The 11,941-nt window shown below is 33.5% G+C and overlaps 1 protein-coding gene across 3 annotated transcripts in view; it reads right to left on the bottom strand.

Annotated features, from left to right (window-relative positions):
• Positions 1-11,941, bottom strand: part of LOC117121532 — an 84,402-nt gene that overhangs the window by 53,245 nt on the left and 19,216 nt on the right. For all 3 annotated transcript variants that reach the window (XM_033266759.1, XM_033266761.1, XM_033266760.1), the window contains exon 4: positions 9,252-9,395. In XM_033266759.1, coding sequence (XP_033122650.1) covers positions 9,252-9,395 — 144 coding nt within the window. The remainder of the gene's footprint in view (positions 1-9,251; positions 9,396-11,941) is intronic.

The following is an 11,941-nucleotide window of genomic DNA, read 5'->3' as shown; positions in this document are numbered from 1 at the left end:
ATCTTAGCGCATGCATCCACCCCTTGTGGCTCACATAAACTGGGGCCCTGTACCTTAAATATGTAGGCCTACCATATCTTAAAATGTCTGCCCATCTGATACCTTTTTTAAGGCCTACTAATGTAACCCCTATTTTTCTTCAAGGCCTACCAATGCGATTCCATCAATTTCTTATATATGCTATATGCAGATGTACCAAGTTTCTCTTTGTCAAAACCTTTCAAAATCACAATTTAGGAAATCTTATGCTGTTAGAGGGCGGCAGACCACTTTTACTTAATCTCACAAGATACTAAGAATCTGTTGTATAGCTAATTAGATCTTGAAAGTTAACAGCGACAGCCTCAGGGATGAACTCATGAACTTCCTTTGAAGTACAAAACGTCTGCCAAAGAAACATTCATAAGTGTGCAATTTGTCAATCATCAACAACTGACAGGCCTGCGATAGTCACAGTGATTTCATACATGATGTCAGAAATAGTTATTAATCTATTTCCTTTTTATAGTTATTTTTCTGTACTTAACCCCAAAATAAATCATGATCATCACATCATGTAAAATAGTTAAGTATTTGAATTGATTGGATTTATACTTGGATTTTCAAAAAGCTTTTATCCTACAGCTATCAGGCCGGTAAATAAATTACTTTTTTTTCCCTTTTATTTCTTTTGTAACTTAATTTATAAGTTTTGTAATTGTAATTTTGTAATTTAAGCGAGCATCACAATTTTTTACAGAATGGATCTTATCATAATGAAATTTACTTTCAACATCGGTGCTTTTGTATTGTAATTGCTATCATAATCAATAATAATAATAATTATCCTAAATGTTAATAAATATTGGAAATTCTAAAAAAAAGGTTCTAAATTTCAATATTTATCGTGGTTGAGAATCGGGCTCAACCTTATATTCGGAGGTTCGAAACGGTCGCTGTAAATTTTGCTTGTGTCCTTTGACAAAGCACTTTATCTAGGAGAATAAATGGGTACCTGGTATGTTAAAGAAAAAAATGCGCTGAATATTTCTGCAACAGTATGGTATCTTCCATAGGTATTTTTACTAGGGTAATACTAGTGTGAGAAATGCTTAGAGTGAGGGCTCACTCACAGTGAAGGCGCATCTTTGAATTCAGTCTATTCCAAATAAGGAGTTTCAATGATTCCAAAATGTGACTCATGAATCATGACAATACATTATAATTTTTTATCCTCAACATATTTTTCTCTATGACATTTAGGCCTACTAGTACTAGATTTGGTTTTGGTGCAGAACCAAGCCCTCTAATAGGCCCAGTTAATAGCATCATGATAATGGAACTTTAGCTTACATATCTACCAATGTTGCTACACACATTTTAGGCCACATAAAACCAGACACCAACATGGCCTATGGTTCCTATTGTAAATTTATCTTCAATATTTGGAATGTTACAAGTATTGTTTTATACATTTCATGTTTTCATGGGATAGGGTTACGTTCAGAACAGATTGGTAAATAATAAAAATTATTTTTTATTTAAAAGAAGCAAAAATTAATCTTTGTAATATATTCTGCCATAAATGCTTTGACAAAAATCTTTCAGATTCATCATTATTTTGATTTTCTATGCAAAAATGATTTTTTTAGACTTTTATGAGGTTCCAAAAATTTTATGAGGGCAGGCGAAACTTGAAATAATTTTATTTGGCCTTGTAAAGAATGCAACTGAAGAGAAAAAGTACATTAAATTTTCAATTAACATAGTTGGTCGTCCATGTGCTACACTGATAACTTCCACTGTACATCATTATGCTTATAGTAATATGATGTCCTTATTTTCACTGTTGTGCATATCTTTGGGTTTTGTGTCTAAAATTGAGTAATACATATTAAAAACTCTTATTAATAGGTCCATGATTACAGTACTGGTATATCTCACACTATTAACAAAATACAGATTCATCTATCAAATTAAAGGTGTTTGAAGTTGATAATAAACAGATTTAATTAGGTGTGAACAGGGGATTAAGTACCTAACTGTCTGGGCATGTGAATTTATGTTTTTCAACAAAGTAAAAGAATTGAACAAAATGTAGCAATAATAAGCAATGACATCGATCGTGATGAACAGTACTTACATTATATAAACAGTACAGTTTCCTTCCCGTCTCCCCAAAAACTTGTTTGAAATATTCTTTTGCAAAACATTACTTATGCTATCGAAAATAGCAATTAACAGTTCTTTTAAATAAAATATTTTTAATTTTACATTTTTTAAACTGATAATAATAAAAAACATAGAATAACTTCCAGTGTCTAGAATTGCTTCTACATTTTTTTGAGGTAAAAAAAATAACTTAGCTCATTTTATACAGCCATTATTAGGCTTAAATTCTGAAAGCTATACAATTTCCTAAAAAAGGCATTCCTTTATGGGCCATTGTTTGTACACAAAATAATGCACATAAGCTAGGAAGCCAACAAATATTATCAGAAAATCAAATTTAAAGCTGAAAAATTACGAAGGACAAAATTGTCACTAAATGTTTGTCAGTTTGTTAATGTAGAATAACTTCTATGTTTCTATTGTTTCTTTGATGACCGTTTTCATAAAAAAAACCTCTAAACCCTCCCTACCTTGAAATTTGTTGACAAGATTTGAGGATGTAACTTAATCCTCTGAACAAATATTCTTTGAATTTTTTTGGCTAAACTACTTTCAGAGGTGTCAAATGTTTTCCTGTTATTCATGTTCTTTAAATTTTTTTATGTTATTTAGATATTTCGTTGTTCATTGTTGTTAGTATCAACCTGTTATTGGCGATTTTGCAGTTGGATGCACAGTTAAAACAAAATACAATAAAACAAATATTAAAATTAATTACTTGCTGATCAACATATGTGTATAAATATAGTACTATACTAATTCTTATGTTGTTAGACATATTTTTGGCATACTAATTATTATACATTTGAATAAGTTTAAAATTAATGACAGATGTAGAAAATGAATTGCCAGGAAGGAATAAAAGAAGTGAGGAAGTCTCTGTCACCACGCTGATATTTCCCGAGCCAAAGGTAATGTAACAAACCACGTTGATTATAGGTAATATAGATACGCATATAACACAAAGCAAAATTAAAGCTAGAAATTAAAGTATCAACAAAATCTAGAAAATAAAATGGACAAAAAAAAAATTAGAATTAATGGGCTTTTGTGTCAACCACCTTTCAAAATATCACAGCAGATATGGCTCTGATATGGACTGTTCCATTTTACCAAAAATGAAAGGTGTATCTTGAATTTATGTGACTTTGTGTGCAGGGTATAGCTGTGCGTGTCAGAGTAGATAAAGTTTGTTAAAATACACAAAATTTAGACATGTCACCCAATAAGTATCAATTGTCGTTGCTTATAGGTAAAAGGTGAAATTAATTCTCCTAATGGCGACGCTGTCATTAAAATTGAATATTGTTTACTAAAAATGTGAACCAAACTGAAAATGGAATTTGTGTGCATATCAACAGTTTATACCTTTAGAACACTTTTAACATTTATTTCATCCTAGTACAGTATTAAACCAATTTGTATAATAAGCTACAATACTTTTATTCACAAAACACTAGTTCCTTTGGGTATACTGTAAGCCCACCCTGTACTGTACTTCAAATCTAATCAAATTAATACTTTTATTTCCAAAAAATGAAGTAATAAAACACATATGTGAGGTCTCACCACAAAATGAGTCTCATGGTTAGAAATTCAAAAATTGAGCCTACCTGTATATTATATTTGAGTAGATCACATTATAAGCTTTCACTTGGTCTTTGAATGGTTTCCCTACTAAAGTAAATTAGGACTTTGGACTCCCTTGTCGGGGAGCTGGACCCCTCGTCGGGAAATTCCTGGGGCCGCCCCTGCTTGATTGCATGCTAAAAATTCATTGCCTTTAGTTTGGCTATCCCTGAAAATTATATAATGCTGTCACTGGTGAGTTTAAGAGGATTAAATAGTAACAAGAAAGTATAATACATATTCCAAGTATTGAAATGCACGCCATCGCGTTGGGATTCAATATTTCGACATTAATTATGTCAACATCAGGAATGGAAACACGATAGCGTGCATTTCAATACTTGGAGTATGTATTATACTTTCTTATCTGAGATTAATTAGTAAATAGTAACAAGTGCCATAATTACATAATATATAGGCCTATATAATTATTCCCTAAACAAAGTAATACTCCCCACCTCAAAATCAAGGCCGAAAATTTCATGGTTAAGTAATATTCCCTTTTGTTGAGACCAAATGTTTTACTTCTATTTTATTTGAACATCAACGCAAAGATTAAGCTTATACAGTAGTCTGATTAACTGTAACACGTTAATATAAATTGGATCCTTTTTATTATCTAGGATTAAATAGTAACAAGTGCCATAATTATAAAATGTTCACACCTCTTCCTCAACCATGGTGGGGCTAAAGTGGTCCAGAACCTCCATTTGTCAAACCCCACCACCGCCCTCTATTTCGCCCCAAACATCTATTTTTCATGACTGCTATTCATAATCATTATTCTAAAATTATGCTTTAGTAATATGGTAGTCATAATTTTTTTTTAAATAAATAAAAGTCATGGTATTCATGAATTCCCTTAACAAAGGAGTCAGCGATCATAATTTTTTTTAAAAGGGTTTCCTAGTCATAATCAAAAGGGTCTTTAGTCATAATATAAAAATTGGACCATTAGTCATAAGGTATAATGCTAGTCATACTAAAAAAAACAAAGCCACTCATTCATTATGACCAGCAAACACTTTTTGCAAGTTGGATGGCCGAGCGGTTAAAGGCAGGGGTGCCGCAAGGTACAGTTATAATATCGGCGCTGGTTCGAACGGCACACTTGTCAATGGTTCTTCACGTGGAACAAGTCTTCCCGGACATAAACATGATGACTATAAACCGTAGGCCCAGTGTACACAATTTGGCTTATATGCACTTTAAAGAACCCAGTACATCTTTCAAAACGATAGGGGGTTACTCCATTTCTCATTATGACTAGTGCTACAATTTCTTATGACTAGCGAACCTTTATGTTAAAATTATGTCTACCATTTTTTTTTTTTATAATGATTTAAAAGCAAACATATTAATAACAGTTCTATTATTATAATATTATAATGGCAAGTATTACTTTCTTCTTGATTCTGGCTGGAAAACATTTAATCATAAGTAGCAAACATTTTTCTTGATTAATTTTCTTGAAGTGCCCTGAGCATCTTATATTAATGGATATGTGTGCTATATAAAACTACATTATTATTATTATTATTACATTATTATCATTTAGTGCAGGATAAACTAATGTGTTAGTTAATGTTATGACTAGTAGACTTTCTGAACGACGACAATTATAAATAGCGAGTTTCACCTATTGTGATGTAATCCAGTGCTATTCAATATACATAAAATCTCTACTCTATAATAGTGCTGGCAGATGAAAATGTATGATGAAAACTTCGGAGCTCTATAGTACTGTACTATGAATGTCAACGACATAAATTATAATCTTTTCTGATAGTTTTTTTTTTTTTTTTCGTTGAGGAGAAAAAAAAATCTGCTACTTAGGAATCAACAAATTCAAGGAGACATAAGTATCTTTTAAAACTACACCTAACTCCTATTCAGAGGACATCCTGTAGGGGACACTTTATTGGTTGCAAAGTTGTCCACTTAGGGGTTGTAATTTATTGGTACTTCTTAACTCTACAGTAGCTATAGTTTACACAGCAAAGAAGTAGCAGATATCTTCCGTAAGACCATCCCACCACAAACCCATGGAGTCTAGCAAGATATCATGTATGCGTGTTAAGGAGCGCAGTCATACTCACACTCCTTAAAAATTATAGACTGATCTATAGAAAGATCTTGTAAAAATCAGTTAATTACTAAATACTTATTGTGTCATTATTATTAAATTGTTATTTTTTTAAATATTAATTACGGCATTGTACTATAGACGAGCTTTAGAGATGAAAAAAACATATATCGGTATAAATATTATATACCGTCTTACGCAATTGACAACGACAGCAGCGCCCTGGAGAGTTTGTGAAAGCTTATCAGATCAGAGGATGTTTGTAGGAATTTTAAGTTCTGTTAAACCAACACCTAGACAGGCCCTTCTTAGTGAACTGTAAGGTTATGTTTGAAGAGGAAAACGGAAAGGTTGAGGTTAGGAAGGAATTAGAAATTCTAGTGGGATGTAATGAATACATTTACTGATATTTATTTATATTTTTTAATATGTCGAAGTTTGGTTTACTACAGGTCGCTGTACCTTAAATTGCTGGTGTATGGCACAGTGGCAGGTAGTCACTCCTGCACTAACAAATGTCAACTGAATTATTTCCAAGTCAGCCTACAGTAGAGTAGTTTAAACACGATGGCTGCCAGCAACGAGTATACTCGCCCACAGGGTATTGCTAGGGCGCCAGGGACGAGTATACTCATCAAAATTGGGGTAACATTCTAGCGTTTATAACTTCTTTGTTATACATTGTAGAACCACAGACTCAATGGCTGGTAGTTCAGGGAAGATACACCTAGACAATAACATACAAGTGACATATGTATGCGTGTTGTGTTATGTTGCCGGCAGTACACTCGAGCGGCACAAGTGGGGACGCCCTTTGAACATATACCAACGCATGCAAAAAGCGGACAAGATAACTCGCACTTGGCATACTGAACCAAATGTTCTATCAGTGTGCAGCTAATATTTTACTGCCAACATATCAGACACATCATTTTGATGATACGACTAGATAATATTCAAAAAAGTATGTTTGTACATGTAAATTTGTTTTGGCACATGGGAAGCAACCTTAAAAAAAGGTCTGGCAGTCAACGTGTAAAAAATAAAAAAGATAGAAGTAACTACTGTAAAGCCATTGCTTCTCTCCACCCAGGAGTATAAGTGGGTACCTGGTAGGCTTAAATGTCAAAATGTGCTGATGTAGCTGCAGCAATGTTATGGAATACTCCACCAGGGAGCTTGAGTCTGCATTCCATAGGCATTTAATCCAATTACCGGTTGTATTAAGATAACGTGAAGTGGGCTTAACAATATGCGCTGTAAAAGTCTACCATTATTATTATGAACACTACATGTATTAAAGTACACTTCGCCCTCCAATTCGAGACTACCTTTTAGACCTGAAAACTTAGGGTGGTCTCAGGGTTGGTCTCCAATTAGAGGGCCAGCTTTGCGATAAAAGGTTGAAGAATTGTTATTTGGGTCTCATTATTGAAGGGTGCACTGTATGACTGCCATGATGTTATTGAAAGTGAACAGTGTATAAATTCTGTATGTTTTAAAGCTTGCTTGCTTTGCAGTTTTCCACGCATGTGAATGTGGCAAAGCCAGATAATTCCACGACTAATTACAATCAAGGACTTTCATTTCCTGAATAGAAGTTTCATTCATTTGTGAGTCTGCTCTAAATGGGACAGCAATTTAACTATTATTCTACTACAGGAGGTAATATAAAATTGTTATACAAAGTATAAGCCAATCTCGAGTAAAAGTCCACCAATTACAATTTATGTCCAATGTTATGTGTCAACCTTGGATTTTGATTTGGATTTATTTGGTGTAAACACCAAGGATAGCCCACGAAAGGCTAGAACAAGACTTATTTCCAGTGGGGTCCTTCTGGTGGTGATTGGGCAAAAGCCAAAGGTATGACTTTTAATAATAATAGCAACTAGCCATTCCAAGAATTAGAATAAAGGAAACTATCTGGAAAAATTCAGGTTGGTAATCAGGATTTTGATCCAAAAGTTGAAAAAACAAGATGTCCACAAGAGAGATATACTGTAAACCATGAAATATAACCGAAACCATAACTGGAAGAAAGGGAAGACCTAAAAAGCAGAGTCCAGCACAGCCGCACTGTTCACCAGCAATTTGAAACACAAAAAGGCCAGCCAACACAGATTTCACAGTTGCTCGTGTGGTGCTGGCATCTAGGTTGTCCAATCCTATAAGTATTTTACAGTATGTCCTTTATAACGTCAATATTTTTTTTTTTTTCAATGAGTAGATTAGCTGACTTTTACAAAATCTCAGAAAAACTATCGGCCTAATTAAAACAGGATGCAAAGCTTGGAAATTTCTGATTCAAAAGAGGCATCTGTGTAAAAGCACTCGCAGGAGTCTCCCGGAACTCGGTACAGCCTACCACACTCCAGCAAGCAAGTAAAAAACTCCCAGAAATTAACCCATATCCCGCAAATTCATAAAATTTCATGTTTTCCACTGCTTAAATAATAAATTGTTTCACGGAAGTAATTGCCAATGTGTATTAACGATGTGCAGCAAAATAAAATGAAATGTTATGAAAGCTCATAAATCAGGTCTGTGGCGGATTTAAGAGGAAAGTCCCAACCGAAAAATGTTTTCTAAGTTTAAAAAAAATGGAGAGAAAAAGAAAATAATTTTGAATTTTCTGAGTCTGAGATTGCCATCATCATAAATTTTCTTACCTCAGCCCTACTATGGTGGAGTTAAGGTGGTGTCACCCTAAATCAGTGAAAGCCCCTCCCTGCTCCTTTAGTCAGCTGTTGCTCAAAATATATCGAATGTGATCCAGGGGGGAAGCCTCTAGGTTTGACAATTTTTCAATTCAATTTTTCAATTCAACAAAACATTTATTTTCTTCCAAAGCCACTAGAAAATAAAAAATAGCAAATACAAAGTACAAAAATTGGAAGAAGGCCAGGACCCGAGAACTTGTTTGCAAAAACAAACATCTTGTGTTGGGCAGGCATGAAAAAAACATAAGGGAGAAAAAGCAGCTCAACGAATTTCAACCACAGAAAAATTTAATAATTTGAGATTTTGTTTTTCCAGTTTATTAGAAAAAGCACAATTTATTTATATGTAGAATATACAGTACATATAATTTATTTCTCCAAAGAATTGTGGGGTTCCCCCGAAGGGTTCCCCCGTTTCCCCCGATGGGTTCACCCATCTCCCCAACGCCTCCCCCTGCTTTCTTGAATTAACTTCTTCAAGCCTGGGACCCATGTGATAGTTAACCTGGTATATGTTGATTGATATTTCTTTTTTAATAAAAAGTACTAAATATTAATAATTCACCAAGACTCATAGTGCATTAGCTGTTGTAAATCGAAGTGAATAAATCATCAGAGCGTTGATTTTAAAACTACAGTAAACTGAAAAAAAAAAACCTTACCAAAGAAAACTGGAGTAGATCCAATAAGAGTTTGATAACTGGTACATCGAGGTTGCTGTCATCTTTGTTTTGCCACGTATTCTCTGAAAGTTGAAATTCCTTAATGAAGTGAACGACGATTGAATTGTCGCACTCGGCTACCTCCTGCATGAAGGGAAGATAAATAAAATGAATTTAATAAATAATACAAAACATTAACAATTCATTAGCTTTTTTAAGGTTGTTTGATTCATACAGCGATAGAAAGAACTTGGTCAAATCCACAGCATCCTCTATAATTTAACAAGATATACAAGAAGACACCAAAAATATTGTATAACAAGATACAAAATACATAATCTTTTTCAAAAAAAAGAAAGTTGTTACATAAATTTAAAAAAAAACAGAATTACAGTTGGCACAACTATTGATAACCCAGGCAGTGTCTGGGGGGGCTATATATGAGGTACTGCACCCGCATTTTTATAACCCAGAATCGACTGGGGGGAATAAGGTAACAGCACCCGCACTTTGATAACCCAGAATGGATGTTAATATTTTGTACATGAAATAAAGGACGGTAACCGTTTCCAATAGGCCACTGGATTTTTAATTACCATAAATATGTTATTTCTACTCTACACTATACTTTTACTTTTGCTTCGAACAGTAACATGATTTTATGCCATATTATTATGTACTTTACAAGCTGATTACAATAATATGAGAACTTTCTTTAATGCATCATGGCAAAAGGCCTCAGTTACAGATATACAATATTATCCCACTTGGCTCAAACACTTGGTAATTGCTGATATTACAATGTTATATTTTTTTGCATCAAAATGTACCAAGTACCTACATAATAAAAATTTACAGATGGCTGTCTTTGCATAATTTGTAACTTTACACCACAGGTGGGCTGCATGCGGCCTGAGAGCGATTTATTTTCGACCCACAAAAATTAATTAAAACCCCATGACAGCCCGCCAAGCAACACTTTTTTTTACAGCCTGACACTGATCATCTGTAAAAAGTAATAATATTAAAACTGGAAATAAAGTGGTGTAAAAACAATGCTTGGAGGTTTTTGGCAGCACACTTGAAACATCAATGTTCGGGTGCGGCCCTCGGTTTTAAATAAAAAATTCACTTTGGCCCTCCGACCAATTTTTATGCCCACCCCTGCTTTACACTGTCTTACAATCAAGTACATTTTGTTATGATGTAAGAAATATCCAGATCAAACATTCTATTTGACAACAACATGTGGTATGCCTAAATAAGGTCATGATGACATCACATCATGACCATATATAGGCACATCATGGCCATACAGGTGCATCAAATAAATCCAATCCAATCCAGAGCAGAAACAACCCAATCACATGTTTTATTTGTAAAGTTAAACTGAGGTTTTTGAACTAATGAAAACAGTCACAATATGAGTTTTTATTAATAGAACATTTCACTCTACTATTCCATGCTAAAGAGGATGTAAGTTCTCAATATTAATAAGATCACTACAAATGATGTCACCACAAGCACCTTCTATGACGACAACTATCAACAAATTTCTAGACCTTGTGACCCAAATATTATAAATTCCGGTAATTAAAATTTCAATGCAGCTAATATTTCTAAATTCGGAATCGGAGGCAAAGGCTAATTATGAACAGACACAACGAGTTATGCTAGAGTAACGTTAATCGAGTGGTGTGAACTTGTGTTTGCGGGGTAGTGAACTCCAGCGCTATCACGCAATTACTGGCGTATGATAGATTAGCGTACGCAACTGAGTTACGACAGTCATACTGTATTGTACATCAATGACTTGACCGATCATAATTTAAAGCGTAGATGTAAACAGGAAATAAAATGCACGATTACGAATACTTCGCACGAATACTTACGCTAGCGTTACGTTAATCGCGAAGTCCTTTGATAGCGTGGACATGAACTGACTTCCAAAGGTCTGTACACACTGCCATATATCAAGTGATAAAAATGTGATGCCCATATTTGGGTGTAATATTATTGTACGTCATCATGCCCATATATGGGCACAACACATAACATTTGTCCCTAAAATTTTATAGTGTGTGGATGGATATTTAACACAATAATTACTCAAACTCAATCTATTTATTGCTATCTCATTCTCAAGTTCACAATAGATAGGTTTCAATAAATATTTAAAAAAACTGAATTCAAAAGAAAATGGCCTGACAAAAAATCTGCTCATTTTTCATGATAAAATATTTCATTTCATTTATTTCTCTCTGAACATACAAATATTATACAATGCATTTAAACAGTAAAACAAACCCAAACAAAAATTGGGTCATAAAAACATTAAAAGAGAGAGGAAAACCAAAAAGTGAACTAAATCTACTATCAAGTGGTTTCCCTTAACAATACAGTGCAGTCTAATACTATCTAATACATAATAAACAAAATCAATATTTGCATAATTAAGTAAATTATTAATAGCTTCCAATTCAAAAAATTCAATAAAAAATACCTTTCACTAATTCACAATTTCATAATCTGTATGTACTGTAATTGGCTATAATAAATAATCAGGAAAACTGAATTAATTTTTATCTGTTTTCCATTAAAAGTTGATTAATCATTTTATCTTTATAAATGATCAGCAATTGAATCTATTTTTAATTGAACTGTTGCAACATCTTTGAGATTTTATCTCG

This window comes from Anneissia japonica, unplaced genomic scaffold (genome assembly GCF_011630105.1).
Source record: "Anneissia japonica isolate Jap-2015-1 unplaced genomic scaffold, ASM1163010v1 scaffold287921_len548085_cov176, whole genome shotgun sequence".
In the NCBI taxonomy this organism is placed as follows: domain Eukaryota; kingdom Metazoa; phylum Echinodermata; class Crinoidea; order Comatulida; family Comatulidae; genus Anneissia; species Anneissia japonica.
This window is presented reverse-complemented; position numbering and strand designations above follow the sequence as displayed.